Raw genomic sequence first — 27,051 nt, 5'->3', positions numbered from 1 at the left:
AGAAAATGGATGGTAATATCCTTGAGTAGCAATCAAGTGTTAGGCACTTGGTGATTTTAATACATTTTCTCACAGAAAAGTACAGTGAGTGGAGGGAGGCAAGTCATTGAGAAAGTGACTGTCACTGCTCAAGATAAGCTTAATGAAGTCTCATGAAAATAAATGAAGTTTTTCCTATAAGATATATAACAGAAACTTCCAGCTAAGAAGTTTGTTTGTTTGTTTGTTTGTTTGTCTGATTTATTGATTGATTGATTGGTTGGCTGGTTGATTGCTTGCTTGCTTGTTTGCTGCTGGTATAGGGATTGAAGCCCAGACCTTGGCATTATTAGTGCCATGCTCTAACCAACTGAGCTAACTGGCCGGCAGAAGTTGTACTTTAATAACGAAACTGTCAGAAATTCTAATACTATAGAAGGGCAAACAGATACATATGTACATCCTAGGACATCAGGAAAAAAGTGAGTAAAAGAACCAAAATACACCAATTGCCCAAGAAAACAACATTCTATAGGGGATTCTTGTGGCAGAAGGGTAACTTAAATTGCATTAGGTGGTGATGGAAAGAACTCAATATGTAAACTCCTGATTTACACAGGAAAGGGAAGGAATGGAAGGAAGAGAACCTGGCAAACAGCTTTGTGGTAGAACTGGGAGAACTCCAAGTTCAGGAAGAAGCCAAGGAGAGAAAGCCATCATCCCCAGCTCTTTTAGCCTCTGTAGCAATGAGCAGGGATTGCCGTAGGAGAAGCAGCAGCAGCCATGAACAGTCTCATCTGATTCCTCCCTACTGTTTCCCTTCAGTCCTCAAAAGAGATTAACCCTCAGAGCTACTGACACTTACTAGAGTGCTTTCAGGGGTCCATCAAATGCCAAGCCACCATCTTCAATATTTAAACATTTAAGGAGCTAAATCTTTAATTTAAAGCAGTATCTAGTTGATTCAACATCCATCTATTTACACTTAAGTCAGTAAATCAGTCACTAAGCATGAAGGACTGAAGTCCTGCTATACTCTGAAAGGGACTCCCAACCACCCTGCCTGTGTTATTTGATCCTTCCTGCACATCCACCTCCCCCACAATGATCTAAAGCCAGACATCTGACTCGAGCTGAGCCAATCAGATTCTCTCTCCTTTTCAAACATCAGATGAACAGGAGAAACACAGAGACAGAAGGCTAACAGAGAGGAATAAAGTTAACATTAACAGAGCCCAAGAGAGAAGTGTCTGGAAATTCTGCCACTGAGTGACCAAACACAGCCCTGGTCTGCCTTCCCTTCCCATGTTTTGGCTGTCTGCTGTTGGCACAGTTTACACGTGTAGTGAAAAAGTAGAAGCAAAACACAGTCGCGTTTTTTCCTGGCCCAACTTTAATGAGAACGTTGCTGTTAATGCAAACTAACACCACTCTGCATAATTTACAAAGATTGTTTATTTTCCAACTTGCTGGTACACGGCAGTATGTTCTGAGTGGATTCATTGATCAAGATACTGACTGATTAATAAACTTTCCTCAAAAGTCATCTTAGCAAAGATAATTTAACTTCTGCCTTTCTACTTAATCTAACCTTGGATCATGAATTGTGAAGACCCTGCCAACGAGGGAAGAAAAGATGATTATTACTTTTATTAATCACAGGAAAACAGTTCAAATATACCTTATTTTATCAATCAAACAGAGGGTCAAAACACTTTATCCAGGGTAAATTCTAAAGTTCTATTTAACAAACCTCTAACATTACTTCCCAAGTGTTAAAAGCTTTGAGAGTCAAATCCGTAAAATTGAATATTACTCAATTAACGATTATTTGCATTTTTCAATAAATGTTACTTAAATTACTACAGACTGGAAATTATTGAAAATTATTTAAAATAAATTATTTAAAATAACTAAAAAAGGTTGACTTCTTTAGCTTCTAAACCAGAGAAACACAGTGAAAGATGGAATATAAACTTTACTTTGTCTTCATTTTACCACTAACCATGTCACTCATATTTTATATATCAAACTTAAGGGGAAAGAAACTCCAAAAAACATGAACTTCATCTTCCCATCTAGTTCAAGAAAAGGTATTCATCAGCACTGATCATAATTCTCTTAGCCAAACATGCATTTATAAAAATTGTATTTGATCAGTTAAATAACACTGACCAAAATCAACCTAGTCAGTAAATGTACAAGACTTCTAATAGATGAAACAAATACATTTAAGTTAAAATAATAGTTGTATTAATACACAATAACTGCTGCTACCATTTACTGAGCATTTGCTGTTCCCTGATAGAAGTCCAGGCAGGGAATGAGACACAGAGGACAAGTTCAATGCCACTCCTCACAACCACCTGAGAGCCCAGCCAAGTTGAGGGAAAAGGTCAGTAATATGCCAAACAGAATTGATTCTGCTCCTGTTACAAGTAAATAATCTCTTTTCCTTTTGACTTCACCTGAAAAGACCTACATTTTAAAACACAATTCAAAGACTTTATTTCTCAGACCTCACAGAGGGGAGTCAACATCTTTAGGGAAACCATTACTGATCATAGTAAAGAAGATCATGCCAGTTTAAGTCTATTCCAGGACTTCCAAAGCTATAGGAATTTCAAACTAAAATTATAATATCCAAAATAAAGAACCAGTTAAAAGAAACAGCAATGCAAATTAAAACTACAAAGAGATACCACTTCATACCCTCTAGAATGGCTATAATCAAAAAGACAGACAATCTTAAGTGTTGTTGAGGATACGGAGAAACTGAAAAACCACATACAATGCTGGTGGGAATGTAAAATGAAGCAGCCACTTTGGAAAACAGTTTGGTAGTCATGACCTGGTAATTACACTCCTAGCTATCTACCCAAGAAAAATAAAAACATATGTCCATACAAATATTGGTACATGGGGGCTGTCCGGTTAGCTCACTTGGTTAGAGCACGGTCCTCATAACATCAAGGTCAAGGGTTCGAATCCCCTTACCAGCCAGCTGCCAAAAAACACACAAAAAACCAAAAAAGAAACAAAGATTTGTACATGAATGTTTATACCAGAATTACTCAAAATTGTCAAAAAGTGGAAATAATCAAAGTGTCCATCAACTGTGAATGGATAAACAAAATGTGGTACATTTATATAGTGGGATTCTGCTCACAATAAAAAGGAACAAAGGTACACACGCTATAACATGGATGAGTCTCAAAAACATCATGCTAAGTAAAGAAGCCAGACACAAAAGACCACATGCTATATCACACGATTTATATAAAATGTACACAAGAGGCAAATCTATACAGACAAAAAGTAGATTAAAGGGTGCCTGGTGGGGGGCTGGTGAGAATCAGGAGTGACTACAAATGAATACGAAGTCTCTTTTTGGAGTGATGGAAATGTTCTGAAATTAGATTGTGGCAGTGGTTATACAACTATATAAACCTACTAAGAATTCCTGAATTATATAATTAAAACATAAATTTTATCACAAGTAAGTTATACATTAATAAAGCTGTTTTTTTAAAAAAAGAAAAAGCTATATTTTTGCAAGAGTTCTTTAAATAAAACACCGTGACAAGATGTAGAGCTAGGGCTAGGGTCTAGAGCTCACAGACCCTAGCCGTAGCTCTACAATTGGCATAGTCAGCAGGATTCTGAGCAGGTAGGGAGCCAAAAGCCCTTGGGAGAAGGAGGAAATGTGGCTACTTTTGAATATGTTGTGCCCTGTGGCCACTTTCCTGTTGACCAGGATCTGGTTGCTGTTCACTATACTGCAAGGCAGCATAGACCAGGCATTACAGTGGAAAACCCCTTGGGAGGGGGAGGAAATGTAGCTGTCCTTGGGCATGTGGTGTCTGATGGCCACGTTTCTGCTGACTGGAGCCTGGCTACTGCTCACTATGCTGACTGATCAAGATTTGAAGAAGAAAGCAGAGTTGTTGAAAGCGTGGATAAATGTCCTGGAGGATGACATGCAGGAACTGGTCACTCCTGCTTCTCACACCAGGGAAGACGACAAACCCGGTGGTGAGTTGGGGGAGACCATGCATCTCCAGGAACAACCTGTAATGCATCAGAAAGTAAAACACAAGCAGCCTATGGGACTGGGCAGACAACAAGTGGGCAATCCCCGGGTACCCAATTCACCACCTATGTTCCATATACCCAGGTTGAATTAGTGGACTTGGGGAGACAGTTCCAGCAGAAACAGGGGGAGGCCCTGGCTGCTTAGCTGCTGCAGTTATGCGACCTAGGGGTGGATAATGTGATGTGCTCTGGTGAGAAGATGGAAAAATTGGCCTCCATCACCATGCACCTGACCCTGAGGCAGCAGCTACAGAATAGCTGCAGATATGCACAAGGCCAGGTAATCATTCCTTAATGGAATGGGTGAACACAGCTGCCCGAACCATGTGGGCGAATGCTGGAGAACTGCCCAAGATTGTTAGTAAATGGCAAATGTATGCTGAGCTGGTCCAAATAATTCAGGAGTTGGGGATGCAGCAGTCCATGTTTAACGTGAACACCCATGGCCCAGACGATGAAAATTTTACAGGCAGCATGCGAGACAAAGTGCTACAAAATGCCCTGTCAATGTCTTTTGGGTCACTGATGGTCATACTGGCCCCATACATTGGTCATCCTATATGTGAAGTAATGACCATGATAGCCAGCTTGGGTGAAGTAGAGGATAGGAGACAAGCAAAAGGAGTCCGAAAGGTGGCTAAGACCAAACCCCCAAGAAATGCTCAGGATTTTATCCCAAAGCAACCAAGCAAGACTAGCCATAAGCAAATGTGGCTTGACTTGCTCACAGCAGGGGTTGATAGTAAGAAAACTGACCGGCAACCAAATGTGGTTCTATTTGCCTTGTGGCAGCAACTGCGTCCTGAACAGTGTTTCTCTAAATGTCCGGAAACAGGTAGCAAGGTACGTTCAGTGGATTTAAAGGACTTTTTGGTTGCTCCTGAGGAGGTGGATGAAATGTTCAATTTCGAATAGGGAGCAGGCCAAGGTACTCATCTTTTGGTGTCAGGCAAGGACTGGAGGCCTCATGTTGAATTAGCAATGATAAAGCTGATGCACTGGCTAAAGTAAGGTGGCTGGAGAGAGCTCCAGCAGCTAATGTAGCTGGGTGGCTACACTGGAGAATGCAGCATGCTGGCTGCAAGACCGGGTGGTTGATGGCTCTCTGGGTGCTGCATAAACCCAAGAAAAAATGCCCCTGATGAGCAGACGGGTGCCCCGATAGTCAGATAACTCATGTGAGAGTGCCCCTGCCACAGTGGCAGGCGGATCTTGTGGGACCACTGCCAAAGTCAGAGTGTTACTGGTCTTCTGTTTGTATGGCCAATTATTAGTTCCCCTATACTGTTACATGTAGAACCTACAGATCCAACAGTGTTAGTGGATAAAGTATGGTATCATAAACCAGGTAAGATACCTATTCCTGCAACCATCCTTTCTCAGGATGGCAAACTGGCATGTATCTTACCAGAGGGGCGAGAACTTCCCCTATTGGTAACAATAACTCTTCTATCTTTTCGCCCACAGTGTTCTGGCTGCAGGCACCACACCAGAGTCAACTGGGTACATACATACTTTCGTGTGACCAATGTGTTGACCTACTGAATATGCATTGAACTTCCCATCAGTATGACTACAGGATTCCCATGGAAAATCATACCAATGATGACTACTAACCAGACATGTGTGGCTAATTGTTAAAAGGAGAGAACTACAGGATAAGCCTTAAGGACAAGCCTTAAGGCATACTGAACAGACAATAGGTTATATGAATGTAAGGTCATTTAGCCTTACTAAGGGAACACTGCGGAAGATTCTGAATACATAGATTGTTCGGTGAGGGACCCTGAAGGGGTGGACTGTGAGGAAAATAGAGTAGTTTAGTCAGGCCCCCTCACCTCAGGTCTGGTTGGGGGTGGTGCAGCACATTCTTTGTAAACAAGTTGTGTGGGGGTGGAGTTATTCTGCATGCATGCCTGAGTACTTTTAGCTTGTTGCTATTCTTGTGTGTTCTTTAATGTGTGAAGCAGCAGCTTGGCAGAGCTTGTGTCTAAAAATAGAGCATGTTTATTTTGCTGGCAGCTGCTCAGTCTTTTCTTTGGACTTTGCTGGCAGCTGTTCAGTTTCTCTTTGGACTGCCTACCTCTTAGATGTGTGTGTGCTGAATAAAGACTATTCTTTCTTCAAACAAGGCTCCAAGGACCTTTTCCTGTTACCTAGCTTGTAGACCTGCATGTGAAGGGTTTGTGAACAGGCTCCAGGGGTCTGTGAGCTCCAGACCCTAGCCCTAGCTCTACACAAGCATTTAAAAGAAAACCATACATGTTCAAAATCCCTTGGATCCTAGGGAAAATCAGAATGAAAAAATTTTTCATCAAGTTTTGACTCCTAGTAGGCTTTTCCTCTCTATAATGCAGAAGACTGCTTCACACAATTCTCTCCTTTTTTGGGTGTGCATATTTGTAGGATCTACTTCCCAAAGGATTTAAGATATTTTAACATTACACAGTGCAAATTATAGTTCACTGAAACTGAGAAAGTAAATGTTAACTTAGAGAAAATGTCTACACTATATAAATAGTTGCTGTATTTGCATTATTTTAAATTTTTGGATTTATTTGAAAATATGTATATGAAACTTGCTTGAAATTATTAAATTAAGATAGTCTTTGGATGACCAGATAATTGCTGTGACAGTAATTTTTTAAAATAAGATTTTTTTTTTAAAGGGCAGGACTTAAAAGGCAAAAGACATGGCTGGGCAGGCCAAGGTTCTGACATTTACTCAGTGACTCAGAACACTTTAAGTGAAAAAAACCTCTCAGCTTGTTTCCTCAGGGACGTTCTGAAAATTGGACAGTGACTATAAATCATTTAGCATAGCACTTAGTATATAGTAAGCACTTCAGTGTTGTTTTTAACCTCAGTTATGTCTAGCATTACATGAAATACCATAATATACAACTGGAGAAAATCTGTGTAACTGGACTTCATCAAAACAACCTCTCTTATATTTGTGAATCAACACAAATAAAAGTAAGTGTTCTTGATTCCATTACATAATATTTCAAATACAATGAGAAGCTGAACCAATTTCTGATTTTCAGATAAATCAAACTATGGCATGAGCTTGTACACAGAGAGGACAAAGGATTGAACAATCATAAAAAGAACAGTTTAAGCTATGAAAGAATTTAATGCTGAAATTAAATTATGTAGACAACAAGCAATTCTTAATTAAATATTTATTGGAAAAGCTAGCTCTCTTAGCCTTCAACTTTTATTTTAATTTATATATTTATTAATTACCTATAAGAGACATGATATTGAACAAATCAGAGCATTTCTCTAAGCATCACAGATGCAAAAACAATTTCCAATTTAGGAAACTTCACTAAGAACAAAGTTTCAAGAGATGGATTCAACACACTGTGAAAAACAAAGTAAATTTGAGTAAACTTACCTAAACATTTTTTCTTTTACTCTAAGAATTTCTTAACTTCTTATTTCTCATCTGTACGGTCATTTTTACGTGATGGTAAATGCAGATTTTCCTCATCTGTAGAAAGTTATAATTATATCTACCCAAGTAAATAAAAAAGAAGTCCTATACTAATTTGTGTCATATATAGACATTAACCTAGGATACTGTATATATCAGATTACATATTTAACTCAGTTATTTGATTTTTAAAATTTAACAATGTTAGACTATAGTTTGTTGACACCACAGTATCTGCTTTAACTCTGTCTCCAATATGCTTTCAGTAGAAGAATGCTTCTATACTGAGATGAAGCAATTTTTTAAAAATGGAATCTAGTCTTATTAAATGCCCAACTTAAGACAATACCTTGTTTACAAAGGGAAATTAAATCAGAAAATCTATATTCATTAAAAATTAATTTATTTTATTGTTTTTTAAATGCAGGGGAACTAAGTAGTAGTAAGGGCACAGAACTAAATTCCTGGGTTTAATGACTCAGTCAAATCCTTTGATCTCTCTGGGTTTTCTCTTTTATTGTAGTAAAGATCTCTGAAGAAACTTCTCATTTTTCACAGATCGTTTCCCCAATCCTTCCACTCAGGCAATCATGTAATAACAATGACTGTATCAGGAGTTTTGTTTGAAAAATAATATTTATAAAAATAAGGAATAAATTGAAAGTAAAAGTATCAAAAGTGTTGGTATTGGGTAATATTCATTTAAACAAAAAAATAAATAAAACTTTTAAGCCACCCAAGACGGCAATAGGAAGAATGTCTATCACTAAAATAATCACTTGACCACTACAGCCTACAGTGGCTAGGCCCCCATCTTGGATAGAAGGCCCAACCCTGGTTATTGAAAGATACCAGCTTTCTGGTTTTTACTCCCTTGCCAGTAGAGGCAGTAAATGTTAATAATAACAACAGCAGCAGCAGCAATAACAAAAAATAATTAGCATTTATTATCTATCAAGTGTCTGACACACTTTCCATGTATTAAATAATTTAATCCTCACAACACTACTAAGTAGATTATTACTGCTATTCCTATTTTACAGTTACAAAAACTTAGGATGTACAAGGTTAAACAGTAAGTAGCAGAACCCAGGAATTCAAACCCAGACAGAATGGCTCCACAGCTGAGCCCTTACCCACCAGTAATTTCATTCATATCCTTACACATACAAAAAAAACCATATGTTCTTGTATTAGACCATTCCTCTTGCTTATAACAAAATACCTGGAACTGGGTAATTTATAAGGATACACAATTTCTTGCTTAAAGTTTCAGAGGCTGGAAGTCCAAAATCCAGGAAACACAGCTGGTGATGGTCTTGGTGGTGGTGACAGTGATGTGGCAGGGTATCACATCGTAAAAATGGTGGAAGCAGAGCCAGACTTACCTCTTCATTTACTCTCATTTTAAAGCCCTATGAACCACGCCCATGGCCACCATTTTTAATCCATTCATTATGGTATGGTGCTACAAACTAATCACCTCTTCAAGGCCCCACCTTTCAATTACCATAATAGGATTTCCCACCCTATTAACAGTCACAGTGGGAGCCAAGTTTCTAAAACATAAAACTTGGGGGACACAATTCAAGCTTCAATGAGTTTGGGGGGAATATTCAATCCACTACAGTTCTCTTGTCTTGGCTCGGATCGTTAAGAGGTGTCTGGGAAGGGTGACATTTAATCCCTAATCATTGTCAGATACTTCTTCCTCTATTAACCTTCCATGGGCTGTCTTGCCAGCAGGGAAGCTGTCAGGGCATGTTAAGAAAGCAAATAGAAATATACAAAACTTGGCTTCTGGTCAAGATGGTGGAATAAATGGTCCCCAGGGTCCCTCTCTCTCACAAATCAACCAATTTACAACTATTAAAACGCAAAGACAGCCAAACTGGGGTCACTAGAGCTCAGGGGAAGAGGAGGAGAGACCTACGGAGTTCATGAAGGCAGAAGAAGCCACGATGAGAGAAAGAAAGGATCGCTCCCACCATTTTGAGCACCGGCTGCTTTAAGGCTGGAGCTGCAAGCCACAGTTGTACCCCTCCTATGAAGTTGCTTGGAGGTGGCAAGGGAGAAGAGGGCCTTGATGGGCCCCATGCCAGCAAGACCACTAACAGGGTTCCCAAGGACCCATACAGAGCGAAGAGCTACAGACAACTGAAAAAAGGAGCCACTCAGAGGCAGATAAGTCATCTCCAGGGATTGGTGCATGAACTATCCTATGGAAAGTGTTTGGAGTATGGGTGGGGCACAGCATGGGCAGCTGATCTGCCCTCCAATCAGCACAAGACCACTCAGTGTAGAGTGGTCAGGAACATAGAACTGCAGAGGATGCAGTTTGCTGGAAAGACTCAGGCCCAGACCAGAGTTTCCACACAACCCAGCTGTACCAGAGCTTATGAAACCTGGAAGTACTTACAAGGTCAACAATTAAAACCTGAGCTGCACAAAAATCCTTCCCCAGAGAATCAGCAGCAAAGCAGCAACTTAACTCAACCACAGGGCTGAAGTGCTGGTTCCCTTAGGAAATTCCCCCATTTCAGAAGTAACCAAAGGATAACAAATTAGTTCCAGTGCAGAGTTTAAGTGATGGAAACAGTGAATAATCCAACACAGACTGAAAGAAAAAACAAAAAACCCATAGATCAGAGACAAAGTTTGATATTAACCAGTAAGAAAGGTCTAACACCACTGAAGAACACCTATAAAACCTAGAAGGACTGGAAGCACCCTGGGCTCCCAAGCCAAGGAGGTGGGCAGGCTGTGGGCCTCAGCCATGACCCCCCAACAACTGCCCGCAGCCCAGCAATAACCACCAGGCTGCTGTTCGAAGCACCCCAGCTCCTGAGCCAGGGCACTGGGGGCCAAGGGCCTCAGCCACACACCCCCAACATCCACACCCAGCCCAGCAATACCACCAAGCCACTGCCAGAAGCACCCTGGGCTCCCAAGCCAGGGTGGTAGGGGGCCAAGGGTTTCAGCCACACCCCCTGACATCTGCATCCAGTCCAGCAACGACTGAGCCACCACTGGAAGGTCTCTGGCCTCTCCTGCCAGAATGAGGGGGGTGCCACGGGCCTCAACCACACCCCTCTTCCTTCTCCTCCCACCCTATTTTCTTCCTCCTTTGCCTCTCCCCCTCCCCCAACTGCTCCTCAACATCTTAGAATGTAAAAAAATAATAATATTAATAAATAAATAAAACAGGAAAAAAAAATAGAGAAAATTTAAAACTTCCTTCTTTTTAAGGGCTGAATAGTAGTTCATTGTGTATATGAATATATGTCAAATATATATATACACACAAACACACACACAAAACTCTTCATGAAGTCCAGCTCACTCAGCCCTAAAGATATGTAAAATATTTAAGATTAGTAATCACAGTGTAATTATAAGGATTACATGTGTTAATACATACTGAGCTAACAACAGTAACAGTCATGTGAAAAGCTCAATAAATATTGGCTATTATGCCATCTTGATGAACTACATAATGCTTCCTTTTCCTTCATATTGCAGCATGAGAAAAGGAAAGAATGGATATGCTTATTTGCATTCTTTTAGTATTTATCATAGGATATAATCTGATGTATCATTCCAAAACATAACCCTGACTAAATCATGTGTATATAATATGAATCATGACTACAGCACCTTCCTTGTTTACATATTTCTAACAGTTTACTATAAATAGCATGAAAATTCTCTATCATATTTTCAAATGATTTTAATGCCAAGAATATTAACATATCTTCGTTATTTAAATATCTTTGTATTTTGTTTGTTTGTTTGTTTTGTTTTATTTTTTTGACCGGTAAGGGGATCACAACCCTCAGCATGGTGTGGTCTGCACCATGCTCAGCCAGTGAGCGCACCGGCCATCCCTATATAGGATCTGAACCCACGGCCTCGGCGCTACCAGCGCCACACTCTCCCGAGTGAGCCACGGGGCGGGCCCAATATCTTTGTATTTTTAAAAATACCTAACATATTATTGCTGCTCATTCATTTGATATTTAAAAATGAGACCATGAACCAAATAATGCATTATTCAAAACTTGTTTGGCTTCATTCCAATTACTTATGCACAGTAAAATTAAAATGGAGAAAAAGTTAAGATAAATTGCTCCTTCATACTTAGTCTAGATCACCCAGAATTAGAATCTAAGGAAACTGGACTATTTTCATCATTGGTCAAGAAAAGGTTTGCTGTAATTGCAAGAGACTAAGTAGTTCTAGAATTGATATCAAGAATAGGTAGGCCTACAGAAGTTACACCTTTAATCTTCACTATGTAGGATTAAGGAAAACTATGTAGATGAAGAAATCAAATATTCACTTACAGTATTTGTTAAATTTATAACGAACCATTTATCTAGATAAGACTGAGCTATCGTACCAACCTTTGTCAAGAACACTGTAAAAGATTTGCAATCTTACACTACACAGACCAGTATTAACTTCTTTTACTGATGAGACAATGAGGCTTTAAGAGATGTCAGGAGGTTTTATAACTAGTATTTGGGGGCAGAAACCCAAGTTCTGACTTTCAATTTCATGCCTTTTCCACTCACCATACTCTTTTATGTAGCTTGTTATATATAGGCCAGCATTTTCCTAAGTAATGTCTATGTATACTCAGGGGAAAACTTAAGTTAAATAATTTGAAAAATGATGTTTTCTCTATCCTCCTCTTAGACAGTGGATCACACTGCACATTATTTGCATTGTGAAATACTGTAGTCATAAAACTTGTTTACCTTTGTCTCACTCAATATTTCCCATGATGATTTGACCACAAAATCCCTTTATTCCACTAACACTTAACTGGCATCATACAGAACACACTCTGGGAAATGTTGCGATGGCTAAAGAATTATGTTTCATACTTAACGTAATAAATATTCAGCCCAGAGACTGTTTCACAGATTTGACTGCTCAACAGATTAAACTAAGTCATTTTAAATAAATGCGTAGCTTGGTGCATGGCACATTAAAAGTACTCAATTTAGGAATGAAGAACTACATACACTAAAAGTTTAATATAAGTATTGCCTCCTGACAGCACTGTTATCAAAGAAGCAAACATTTATCAAGGTAAATCCCTGAAATAATGGAGACAGAAAGACAACAATTCCTCATGGATTAGCAGGGGAGATTAATTATACTGCAAGTCAGGCTGTGATAAGTACTAGAATAAACAAAATACCATTTTAACACAAAGACAGAAGAATGACTGATATTATAAAAGAGAGTCTCAAGTAATTGTTAGATGGAGCAGAATGAATTTAGCTTATATCTATACCCTAAACATCTCAGGATATTAATATCTAGGATGTTAAGAAAGGATCAAGGTCTCTCTGTAGCTTTTCCTGTCCCTGTTCCTATGCAAAATGGATTGGTCCCATTTCAAATTTGTTTCCTCAAAGAATACAGTCAAATACTGCTAGTGTCACATCAAAGAGACTCGGAAGCCAACCTGAATAAGTTCCTATTGGCAAGATAGAACAATCACTGAGGACATCATTAAGAACAAAAACTCCAAAAGGTGGAAACACATCAAATATGTTTAAAACCAAAAGTTCATAATGAAAATTAAAAACAGACAACACAGTGTTGACCTTTGGAGGTTGCTACCACATTACTATGTAAACTTGTAAAAAGAGAAAGAATCAAGGAGAGAAGAAAGCACTATACTATTGCCATGAAAATAGCACACACAACTTTTCCACAGGAGCACTAGCAAGAGACACCTAATCCAGTCTCCCAGGGATTATGAAAGATGTCCTTGAGGGGAAAAGACTAGCTTTTAGTTTTAAGGGCCAACAAGAGCAAGTTAGGGGGAAAAAAAAAAAAAGCAGAAGTGGGCAGTCTAAACACTAAGGTAAAAAAGCAGCATGTGGAGACTTCAAGTAGTTTTAACTGTTGGAGGGATGGTATCAGAAGGTAAGAATAGTTGAAGGCTGAAAGGGGTAAGCAATGAGGCTATAAAACTATTCGGAGTTAGATTAGAAAAATCCTTAAAGTCCTTGTGAAGAAATTTGCAGTTTATAACACATGTGAGAAAAAGCCTTTGAAGAGTATTAAATAGGCAAGTGACAAGGTCAAATTTCTGTTTAAGATAAATCACTCTGGTGGGTATGAAAAGAAAATACTTACTGGAACAAGAATGAAGGAACAATGAAGGAAAGGAGATTGTGGCAGATTTGAGAAATATTTAGGAGATAAAGGCAGTAACAGAATCATGATTTAGAGGAAACTTTATGTAAATTCCTACAGCACTTTAAAGGAAATTCTATTGTAGCACTTACCATAAAGTATAATAGTTATTTATTTACATTTGGTTCACCCATGATGCAGAGTTTCCTGAAGATAAGAACTCAAAGTCTAATACATAGTAGGCCAATCATAAATGTTCTTTAAGTGTAGATGGGTCCAAATCCTACCAGGTCATTATTTGGGGGGGGGGGGGGGGTGAGGGGAAGAGAGAAAGTCTTGGTAATAAAAGTCTTTAATCTTAAAAATCAAACTGTACTGGTAAAATGGAATGTATTGAATTTTCCCTACATAAAGTCAATGTAATATGGCTCCACCTAGTAATTTTTCCCCTTAGTTTTCTACCAGTAAATAAAATAAACCACATAACAAAGTGTCACAGCAGACAAAAAAGCAGTAATTAAAAATATATCCTGCTGCCCACCATTTTGAGATTAGAAAAATAAGACCTCATTCTCTGATTACTCAAAGCTCTAAAAGAATTAAATTTAAATAAGGCCATCTTACTAACTTGCTCTTAATATACTTTTACCTTTTTAGAGATTGTATTAGCCCCCTTCTCCACAAACCAGGTAAACCAGACCTCTTCATCTGAAATTCTAATCCCATCATAAGAAGTTGGGTGAAAAGACACCAAAAACAGAAAGCAAACTAAAGCAAGATATCCCTTAAAATGACTAGCTAAAATATATCCTAATAAGGATATTAATTCTGGGCAAAAGTTCAGATGGGAAACTTCTAGGTTGTATACCTTTTCCAGCATTTTATTCTCTGTCAATCAGTTCTTGGTACTGAATCAACAGCTTTTATTTGAATAAACTCTACGGGCCATTTGGCAAAGAGCAATTTAGATTCTAAATTACCCTGTTAAGCAGCATTTATAAATGTCATTCTTTGTGGAACTAGAAACAAACAGCAGATTAACAACTATGTTTTAATCACTCTCAAGCCTTTCAAGGCTGGTACATTAGCCTAATTTTAGGCTGCCAATGGTAATCTATAAATTAATTTCACCACTATGTCTGTTACCATGGTTAAAAATAAACTGACTGCAAGATATTTGGAATATAACTGGAAAACATTATATCCTTGACTAACATCTCTATTTCAAATCTATTCAGCAGAGAATGAAAGAGGTTAGAGACTAGTTTAACAGTATGTCATAAAATATTTGTCTTGCCAACACCCCACAGGTATAAGAAGCTTTATTCATTAAAGAACTTCACCTCTGTTCAAATAACATAGTTTCTTGGATCTCCTCATACCTGTGTAAACAACTTTAATTTTTAGGCACTGTACCTGGCAATTGCTGTCGGCAAATGAGTGCTTCCTTTAAATGAAACAACCATTCCATTTATTTAAAAAAAAAAAAGTCATAAGCAAATAACTGCAGCATTTCAAAGTTATATACTATGTAGAAATGCCTAGTTCAGATATACCAAGGTATCTGCAAAACAAAAATTAAAAATCTATTATCAAATACTCAACTTCTAAAGAGAACAAATATAAAATAAATACTAAGCATTTGGATATTTATGTATTTATAGTGACTGAACATAGTAAAAAGATGTCTCGAAAACCTTAAAAATAAAGAATTTTCTACTGATATTGTTTCTTTGAACCCAATACTTTTATTCTCAGAAGTACTGTATATAGACCCGCTTGGAGTATGTAAACATTACTGTGTTGTAGCTCATAAGGATATTGCTAGGGAACAGTGCAAGGTATTTTTTCTATTTTTCCATCTTCTTTAGCAACAGGAGTTGAATCTATTTCTATTAAATACTGCTACTGCTAGTTCAAAAAGTGAAATTCTATAATTCATAATACAATTGACAAGATCTCTAGCCTAGGTTAACCAAAAAAAAGCAAAACAAGACCTTGAGTTCCTTTACTTCTCAATGTCTTAGTTTTCTCATCTGTAAAAATACTAGAAAGGTTCATTTCTAAGGTAACTTTCCCTCTCCACATTTCTGATTCTTTAGTAAGAAGTTAGATTCTAGCACAAAGTAATCTCTAACAGTGATAGCCTCAGGCAAAAAAAAAAAAAAAGAAAAGAAATGCGGGTTTCTGAATCATTGAAACCCTGTAAAGCTGTCAACAAAATAATTTCATTGGAGTACTTGAATTTTTACCCAAGAAGAAGCTTTCTCTCAGGTTTTACTTTACAGCAATGTAATTCATATACCTACATTTCTACTAACTGATTAAACAATAAATTAGGATAAGGCTATAGAATTGAAAATTCATAACAAAGGAGATCAGATAAATCATAAAGTGTTACAGACTACAGCCATAAATAATAGACAATAACACACACGAACCAAGAAAATATTAGAAAATGGTCATTTCTGTCCCATCTGCAGTGCCAAAAAACTTTTGGAAAGAGTCAAAACTTTTTTTAAAAAAATTTGTTCATTTAAAGAAAGATACCCAGAAAACTTACCAAATATAGTACAGTGCATTCTTCAAAATTACCATGTAAATTAGGTGGAAGCAAATTTAAACTATATCTACCCATCTATTTATCTATTCTATTACTTTTCAATGCATCATTTGTTTTGTTCCTTCCTAAAACACCTCTCTTTACCATTAAAACAAAGTACTTCAAATGATCTCAGATAAAGAATGACATATGCTGAGGAAAAAACTATTTTATGCTGAAATTAAAGCAAAGAATAAGGGAGAGAGTAATTAAATGCAAGTACAGAATTTTCAAGAATACAAAAGAAATGTGACTACTTCATCTAATGGTGTTTTTCATTTTAACAGATACAGAAATGGTCAATCTAAAAGAATAACCAAAAGCTTTAATTAACTAAATATATTATTAATAACAACAGTCCATATTTGGCAAAAGTGAACAGAAAAGGTAGAGAAATTGCTATAGCAATATTTATTGAATACCTACTGTACACCAAGCACTGTACTTGTTGTTCACATATGTTAGCTCATTTAATCATCATAATAATCTTAAAAGGATTCTCACCCAATATTATAGATAAAAAAAAACTAAGACTTAGGAAAGTTAACTCACCCATGGTTAGTAACTAAAAATAAAATCAGCCAACCTAGGATCACTCAGGAAAGCCAAGTATGTCCTCCAGTACATAGTCTGTTGTATATAATTAGCCACAAATATAAAATCCTGTAGCATCAAGGAAAATAATGGTTTTTCAATAACCTATAGCAATTATAGAAAAAAATACATTCTCATACATTTGATTTCAATATGAGTTTGAATTTTTAAAATTTCATACTTTGACTCAACTGCTACAATTTTATGACTAATAAAATGGATTAATATTTAAGTGTATACATTTATATACAATATTTTGGGGGCCTAATGGAAACAATCAGCATTTTAAGAGACAGTCAACAATCTACCACAAAGTAGATGTGACAACCCTCCAAGACTAGAACATTGACAAATATACACTCCGGTTTAACTTAAGTGCACTTTTTAAAAAGTGAAAGGATGTTATTATTATTTATAATAAATAAGACAGGAAACCTCATAATAGCTGAATTAAAGAACACAAATATCTATGAATTTATTAAGAACTGGAAGCAGAAAACTGTGCCTAATTCTGCACAAACTTATTCCTTAATACTTCATATAGGAGGCGTTAAGGGACTGACAATCTTAACTTTTAAGAAACTGAGGAAAATATTTAGGATCCTGGTCTTCTTTTATTTAGTTCTATACTGGTAGTCTAAGATGCAGCTTCAAGGAAGGAAATAAAGCTACATTATCTCCAAATGGAATCCATTAAAACCAACAACATGCTTTAGATATATTTCCGTAGTAGGTTGAATAGTGTCCCACAAAAATACATGTCAGCCAGAACCTCAGAATGTTACCTTATTTGGAAATAGGGTCTTTGCAGATGTAATTAGTTAAGGATCTCAAGGTGAGATCTTAACTTAGGTGGGCCCTAATTCCACTGACTGCTGTCCTTACAAGAAGAGAAGACACAGAAACAGAGTGAAGAAGGCAATGTGAAGATGGAGACAGAGCTTGGAATGATATATCTACAAGCCAAGGAACACCAAGGATTGTTTACCAGAAGCTAAGAGAAGGCATGGGACATTTTTTCCCTCAGAGCCTCTCTCCAGAAGGAACCAACCTTGCTGACACCCTGATTTTGGACTGCTGACCCCATAAACTATGGAAAAATAAATTTCTATTAAGTCACCCAGTTTGAGGTCATTTGTTATGAAAGCCCTAGGAAACCAATATGAATTCTTATAATATCTTAATATAACCTTTGAGTTCATCTATTTCATTATCACAATAAATCAAACCATGATATATATACATAGGAGCACTTTTAAAAAATATATTATTTAAATGTATGGTGGTACTCTAACATCATCATCATCACTGTTGTTAAATCCACTCATATGTATAAATAATATTAACCATATCTTTTTTTAAAAAATGTATACCTCTGCAAAGACCCTCACATCAGAAATCACCTTTAAAAAACTCAAACACAAATGAGTTATATAAAAGTCTCTTCAGTCTCTTTTTCAAAGGAGTTTTATTACAGGAGAACAGTGGCCTGATTAGTCAGAAGGAACAGTGGCCTAAAAGTCAGCAGACCTTAGTTTTGGTTTTATCACTAATTCATGACTATGATCAAATTATTAGCCTTTATGGGCATCAGGTTTCGTATCTATAAAGCAAAAAGTTTAACAGGAACTAGATGATTTCTGAAGTCAAACTCTTGACTACGGCATAGGACAGTTTCTTTTTCCCTTGTAAACAAATAAAACTAAGACCCAAATTATGTGTGCTAGAGATACCTAAACTGGAAAGAGAGTGGTGGGTAGAAAATTAAGAACTTCATGACAAAAATGAGAAAGAAAAATCTTAAGTAAAAAGGCAAATACTACAGCAACAAAACTAACCAATCTATTTCTGTTAGGACAAGTCTTATTTTTGGTGAGTAAGTGACATTAAAAAGGAAAAGGTGGAAAACATGACCAATGACTGAAGCAAGCAAAATCGAACTTTATAAATGCCACTTAATCATGACTTTGCTGTATGAGTGTTTAACATCAAACCCCAATAAAATACCCACTGTTCTAATACTGGATATCAGAATTCTGACATTTTATGTTTTTCATTTACAAGTATCTTTTTAGCCTCGCGAGAATCTTTAAAATTCATGAAAAAAGTATTCCAATAAGTTGAGGGGAGCAATTCCTCTAATAAGTTAGGGAAATATGAAACAATAATAATAATAAAAATAACTCTCTTTAAAGGCATACCCTGTGTGGAGCACTATGATAACACTTTACATAAATCATCAATCAATTCCATCAATTAGTAATCCAAATAAATATAAAAGACGGTATTATCATCCTTTATATACATGAAGAAAGTGAAACTCAGAGAAGTTAGGCAACTTATCCAAAATCATACAGACTTTCAAGAACAAAGATTCAAACATCTGCTTTCCAAAATCCAAAACCTGTTTCTTACCAATTAAGAGACAGTGTCTCATACAGTGGTCACCTTCAGAGCGTGAAGGTTTTTGACCTGAGTCCCGTTTTACACAGGTGTTGAGTTTATAAAAATTCATCAAGCTGACATATTGTGTGATTTTTCTGAATATATATTACACTTCTAAAAAAATTAATATGTGTGTGTACATACACACACACACACACACACACACACACACACACACACACATGCTGCCTCCATGCATTAGTCAAGACTCTTTCTTTTGCAAGTAAAAATACAATTCAAACTAGCTTCAACAAAAGAGGGGAAATTTACTGGCTGATACAGCTAAACTACTTAAAGGTAGGGGTGAAACTAATCTCAGGGTGGAGAGAATACAAGGACCAGAGCAACATGCTGGCCTGTGGGTGTCTCTTTTTTCCCATTCCTGAACTTCTCTGATGCCATCTCATTCTCTCCTTTTGTCCACAACTTTCTCTATGTTGTGGTCACCTATCTGAAGGCTACTCCAGGCTATCGTCCTTCTAACTCCTCCGTGAAAGAAGCAAGAATCTTTTCCAACAGCTCTAATTTTTCAAAGCGTTTGTACAAGGACAGCTTGGGTTTCTGGACATACCTTGACCAATCATTGTAGCCAAGGGGGTGAGACACCATCTCTGGCCTTGCCTTAGCCACATAACCATCTGCTTGGCTAGATGGAAAGAAGAATATATGTAACACAGACATGATCGTTAGAGAAATTATTGAGTACTGGAAGACACTCTAATTTCTTATCTACTATATTCCTAGACATGAGATAATTACTAATATTATTTTTAAGAGTGATACTTCATATTTACTGAGCAATTCATAAACCACTTAAAATTTTTTTAATCATATATATATCTGTTTTTTCTGGCAGCTAGCTGGTGCAGGAATCCAAATCTATAACCTTGGTTTTATAAGGCTGTGCTCTAACCAACTAAGCTAACCGGCCAGCCCTAAATCATACTTAAAGTTGATTTACTCTTTCACAAACTGTGTGAGGCACACAGGGGAAGCATTACTGTCCACAGCATACAGAAGGGAATTGAAACTCCAAGAGATTAAGTAACAGATTCAGTACTACAAGCTGGTAAATGTCACAAAATCAAATACAGGTCTGTACTCTAAGCACAGTGCTATTTCAACCATACCATACCATGGTAGTTTAAAATTACATTAAAGATTTAATAGTACATAATGACAAAGTGGTTCAAGAAAAAAATCTTAAAAGAGAAAATGTAGTAAGCCCATTTGTCTATGGCTCAGTATTTCCTTTTAGTAGATCTTAATTTTCTATCTACTACTATAACTATCCAGAGGCAAAAAAAAAAAAAGGCCTATATGGGAAATCGTATCCCATCAGAAAGCATTTATATGTGTTATTCAGGATGCTTTCAGTGGCAATGAACTAAAAAACCCTACTTCAAATGACTGAAAACATAAGGGATTTATTATTTCACACAAAAAAGCCCCATAGCAGGACATTTCCAGAGTTGATTAATTCTGTGGTTCAAACAGTCTTGAAAAATTCAGGTTATTTCTGTCTTTCAATTCTGCTATCCTCTGCCTATTGGCAAGCTCCTTTCATGGGAGCAAGGTTACTATAAAACCTTCAGGCAGCTGAGCCTCACCCACCAATGTCCAGAAATAGGAAACAGACTATTTCATTTCATTCACTTACTTACATTAAGTTAATTAATATATGAAACATTTTTAAAATGCCTGGCACATAACAAACATTATATAAGATTGCTATTATTATTATTGGTTCTCTTTTTAAGAGATGGGAGACTTTTCCCAGAAGGATTCAAGTCTCATTAGCCAGAATTGAAATACATGTCCAATTCTAAGCCAGTCACTGGCAAGGGAAAGAGAATACTATGATTGGCTTAGATTACTCAGGATTCACCCCCTCTGAGACTGTCGATACACACTTCCTGGCCACAAGGCCTTTGAAGGAGAATGAATTCCTTAACAAAGTAGAGACTCTTCCAACAGGGAAAAAGGTCAGAAGTAGTTTGGGATAGGAAATCCACTATATCCCAGTCCTCCACCACATCCTTTCTTCTCACGGAGCTAAAAGGAATCTGGAGGTGCCTTGGGGCTTGTTCTCACAACATGGAGAAAGTTATCAATGGTAGGAAGAAATAAGCTAACTGTAGAAAAGTAGGGAAGGAAAAAGAGGCAGATAGACACATCTGATGGTGGTCTAGTACTGGGATTCAGTCAACCCCAAGATAAGCTTCATCACTCTGCATGATTTTGCTGGAAAGCCAATATATTTTCCCTCTTAAGATGGTTTGAGTTATATTGGTCGCACTTGCAAAATAATCCTGACTGATACAGGAAGGATAATCTTAAAGGTAAGTAATAGCACAGGTGTTTGGAATTGAAAGCTGAGACTTAATACTTCGTAACAATCTGCATGACTGTGGGTAAATTACCACTCTGAAATGCCCTACATGTACTTAAGTATACACATACATACTCACACACACGTGTATGCACATGCACATGCATATATACACACAGCTGAACTTTACTAAAAAGGTAGAAAACATAAAATTCTCAGCTATTTATAGTTGACAGCAGTTATCAGTCAACTTCATTTTACTTGGTCTAGTTTCTCATTTAAATTACTAAATGAATCCCACTGTTGGCTCATATTTAGAAGCCATTAAACATATTCATTCAAGTTTTCTTGCTGGCCATTGACTCCTTAAAGGCAATGACCAAACTCTAAAGCATACAGTCTTTCTCGGTTCTGTAAGCTAAGTTCACTATTTTACTATCTCCATACAGTGTTGCTAGTGCTTTTCTTCCTTTTTAAATTTAGAAGTATTTCTATGCCATCCTCCTCTTATATATTCATCTCCTAAAAATAGGACCTCATTCTCTCATAATTTGATATACTTAGTCACAATAGAATCCTATGGGTCATCCCACTGTTGGGAATATACCCAGAGGAATGGAAATCATCAAGTCGAAGGTATACCTGTTCCCCAATGTTCATCGCAGCACTCTTTACAATAGCCAAGAGTTGGAACCAGCCCAAATGCCCATCATCAGATGAGTGGATACTGAAAATGTGGTACATCTACACAATGGAATACTACTCAGCTATAAAAACGAATGAAATACTGCCATTTGCAACAACATGGATGGACCTTGAGAGAATTATATTAAGTGAAACAAGTCAGGCACAGAAAGAGAAATACCACATGTTCTCACTTATTGGTGGGAGCTAAAAATTAATATATAAATTCACACACACACACACACACACACACATACACACACACAAAACGGGGGGGGGAAGAAGATATAACAACCACAATTACTTGAAGTTGATACGACAAGCAAACAGAAAGGACATTGTTGGCGGGGAGGGGGGGAGGGAGAAAGGAGGGAGGTTTTAGTGATGGGGAGCAATAATCAGCCACAATGTATATCGACAAAATAAAATTTTTAAAAAAAATGCTAAATCATAAAAAAAAAAGAATCCTATGGGTCACTATTTTTAAAGGTATATTTAGTGTGTCAATTATCTCTGAACCCATTTAATTTCAGGTCCCCATTAGGATTCATTCAAAAGATAAATAATTCCTTCTCCTCAGAAATGAGAAATAAACAAAGAAAAGAATGAGAAACTAGAAATATGAAATCGGAGTATTTTGTCACAAAAAAAAATTCAACAGCCCATTATTAACTAAAACTTACTCTGGTTTCTCCCCTGTTGTCACTCTTATTACATTAACTGTTCCTGCAAATTACTTTGTACCAACAGGAACTTTCAAATTATTCATGGCTATGAAATACTGCCATTTGCAACAACATGGATGGACCTTGAGAGAATTATATTAAGTGAAACAAGTCAGGCACAGAAAGAGAAATACCACATGTTCTCACTTATTGGTGGGAGCTAAAAATTAATATATAAATTCACACACACACACACACACACAAACCGGGGGGGGGGGGGGAGAAGATATAACAACCACAATTATTTGAAGTTGATACGACAAGCAAACAGAAAGGACATTGTTGGGGGGGAGGGGGGAGGGAGAAGGGAGGGAGGTTTTGGTGATGGGGAGCAATAATCAGCCACAATGTATATCGACAAAATAAAATTTAAAAAAAAAAAAAAAAAAATTATTCATGGCTATGATGATTACAATAATACAAAATAAACTTTAAAATTAGATAATAAAGGACTCAAAATCTCAAAGTAAACCATGCATAATTTATTAAAAGATACCTGGTATTAATTAGAATTTCTATATACATTTATAATAATTCTAAATAATCTGATTGTATTTTTTCCTGGAAATACCACATCTGATATTAGAGCTCATTTTAAAAACAGTCCACAAATCAAGTAATGGACTTTAGGGCTAGCTAGTGTTCAACACCCAAAACAAAAAAATGAAAACATCACCATTTTCCAGTGGGTTACAACTAAACAGACATTCAAGAAAACAAAGGTTAATATTTGTTGGTTTTCATTTACTGCGATACTATGCAGTATAAGCTGAATACTACTGAATAACAGTCACAAAATCAAAGAATGTTAAAATATCACAACTTTTTAAATCACCTAATCCAAGACTTCATAACTTGGGTTTCAAATCAGATGTGACATGTTGTGTATATGTACATTATATTCACTTTTCTTGAGATAAGATACTTAGCTTTCATCACAATTTCAAAGGGATCCATGATTGAAAAAAGGCTGAGAACCATTATCTAGTCAACGTAGAGAAGCGGTAATTGAGGCTCAAAGAAATAGTTATTTGCCCATGGTCAAATAATCAGCAAGTACAGCTTCAGTATTCAAGCCTTCTTTTCACTGAAGCATAAACATCCCTAAAAGTATTTTTTATAAACATTCATTTAAGAGAAAAACAAATCTGTATGACCTAAGAGCAGTTAGGGGAACTCACGGACTACTGATTAAAGGAAATACTAAGATGGCAGCCATGAAGCATGACTTGAGAAAAATTTGTCCAGTATGAAACAGAAAGACAGAATTCTAGGAGAATCATTCCCAAGAAAGGAAAAAAAATAAAAAGAAAAAAAGATAGAATATCTGAATATGACTGACTGCAACAAAAGAAATTTTATAGTTCTATCAGAGATTTCAGAGAAGAATTCAAAAAACCAAGCAAACGTAAAAAAAAAAAAAAGTTACACAGATTAGAAATATCATAGTACATTATATGATACAGCTCTAAATGATACATAAACATAATAATGTAAGCACCAAATACCGACAAACACAATTTTTAGTCATTGAAAAGATAGGGGGAAGAGGCCATTGGGGAGCTTGTAAAAAAGTTAAATCCTTATCATATAGTCAAAAATCAACAAGAAACATCTATAATGAAATGAACAAGAAAAGACAAGATAGGCATGTTTAAAAACATAAAATAAATAGCGTAAAAAAACAGTGGTATTCAACAAGGCACTATTGCATTTGGGGAGGGCAATTCTTTGTTATTTGAGGTCATCCTAGAGCACAGATCAGCAATCTAAGGCCTCTGAGCCAACTCTAGCCCATCGCCTGTTCTTGTAAATTCAGATTTTTAGGAACACAGTCATGTCCATTCATTTTACATATTGTCTATGGCTGCTTTTGTGCTACAACGGCAGAGTTGAGTAGTTGCAGCAGAAACCTTGTGGCCTTCAAAGCCTAAAATGTTTACTATCTGGCCCTTTACAGAAAAGGTTTTCCAGCCCATTGCAAGATATTTATTGTCTCTGACTCCTACCCACAAATGCCAGTATTCCTCCAAAAGTATGAAAAACAAAACCTCACACTCCACATTTGCAATCCCTCTTCCCAACTCCCTACTTGGGATGAAGAGTGGTAGAACTTTGGTTTGAGAACCACTGAGCTATAAAAAATTCGAAATGATTGCCACTGAAGAGCAAAAGTTGGTAAGGACAGAGAAGGGTAGGGGGCTGCAATTTCTTTTTTTCCAATAAGCCTTGAAACACCAATCTTTCAAAGTATTCACATGTTCCTTCAAGAAAATTAAATTTAAAAGCAAAAGGAAAAAAAAAATTCGGTTTATGTTTCTGACAACTCTTTAATATAAAATGTGATTACATTTGCTGGGGTATTTTGTGACACCATGTGTTATGGTTGCTCTGGAGAATTTTTTGGTTACATATATCCAAGGGCGCTAGGTAAATGACACTTAGAGAAGAGGGGAGTTACTGTGGTAAGTGAATGTGAGTATAATATTTCAAACTCTCCAATCCCAAGAGGGGTCAGTCAACCAAATACTTCTTTAAATGATCTTCATTGAAATTTGAAATGTTTAACATAGAAAACAAAATAGAGAAAATATTTAATAAACATTACTACCATAAGCAGAAATTAAGAAAGAGAAAAACTTTCAAAGATATATGTAAAAAAAATTTTTTTTTTAATTTTCTTTAATTCATAATTTTATTTTATCTAGCTCTTTAGCTAAGCAGACTGGTTTTTTAATTGACTGGAAGTTTAAAAGCAAAGGTGACACTAATAAAGAACCACAAAAAATTGAATTAATAGTATGTCAGCTTCCAATTAAGTACCTTATATGAAAAATGTGATATTTCATATCTGTGGCATGTTCTACCCAGAAAATAAATACAGCCCAAAACAGGGTATATTCTTCAGTTTGTCTAATTTTTAAAGTGTTTTAATTACCATTTATTTCCAATTCAACTAAATTTAAAAACTGTCTGGGTTTCCCCGTATAAGAAAAGCTTTAAATATACAATTATATTTTGTTAATAGAGACATGAAGAATAAGGCATCAAAAATTTTTTTTAAATGTGAAAACAAACAATTCACAACATACACTAAAAATCTAAGATATTATATAAAACAACATACATTTTAAAGAATGTAAACAACACTGTTTAGGAGTAAACAGTTTACTGTATTTTCAAAAAAACCGTATACCCTTTTGGACTTTAAAAGAAAAACATTACATTGGTCAAGCTTACTTTGAAATATATAGGATGGCACACTTAGTTACGTAGTTATGACAATCCTAAAACATCAAATAAACATTTTAATGTTTCAGTTTAGAAAATACAGTTCCCAAAGGTTTATTTTACTGAAAAGATCCAGCTGTTGAATTATAACTTAAAACAAACAGATGAAAAACTAATTTCTCTTGATATAAGAAGTTATAAAATTATAATTTCTCTGCTAACCTAGCTTTCTTAAAAAAAAAATTAAAGCAAGAAAAATGTCAATGCTTTTATAAAATGTTAATTATATCCATAATCCTGGAGATCTGGTTTATATTATAACTGACGATAATTAATCTAGCTACTTTGATACTGTAGAGTAAAAAGTGGAGAAAAAATATTTTTAAGCATCATCTTTCTAATTTATTTAGAAATAAAATTAGCACAAGGAGAATCAAAATAATCTTCCCCTCTCTCTCATGCTAAAATCTATTTTGTCATTATTTTCGGCAATCTTTGACATTAACCTATAGCACAAAATAAACATGTATTTTTGGAATTAAAATATTTTAAAAATTAAAAGTTTTGACTATCAACTTACCTTCTTTTGATACCAGACTATAGCATCTGTGACTTTGGACGCCATTTATTCCACTGAAATCACACATTCGTCATCTTAGGCTGTGCAAGAGAGAAAAACAAACGGCTTTATTTCCACCTTCCAAAAAGAGACTGACCAACATGCATACATAGCACTCTGGTTACTTGCAGAGCAAGGGGC

The 27,051-nt window shown here is 36.2% G+C and overlaps 1 protein-coding gene across 4 annotated transcripts in view; it reads right to left on the bottom strand.

Moving 5' to 3' along the window:
• The window catches only part of PHTF2 (putative homeodomain transcription factor 2), a 145,360-nt gene that overhangs the window by 83,717 nt on the left and 34,592 nt on the right, over positions 1-27,051 (bottom strand). For all 4 annotated transcript variants that reach the window (XM_063098640.1, XM_063098638.1, XM_063098637.1 and 1 more), the window contains one exon: positions 26,872-26,951. In XM_063098640.1, coding sequence (XP_062954710.1) covers positions 26,872-26,916 — 45 coding nt within the window. In that variant the 5' untranslated portion in view covers positions 26,917-26,951. The remainder of the gene's footprint in view (positions 1-26,871; positions 26,952-27,051) is intronic.

Source organism: Cynocephalus volans, chromosome 6, assembly GCF_027409185.1.
Source record: "Cynocephalus volans isolate mCynVol1 chromosome 6, mCynVol1.pri, whole genome shotgun sequence".
Taxonomy (NCBI): Eukaryota; Metazoa; Chordata; class Mammalia; order Dermoptera; family Cynocephalidae; genus Cynocephalus; species Cynocephalus volans.
This window is presented reverse-complemented; position numbering and strand designations above follow the sequence as displayed.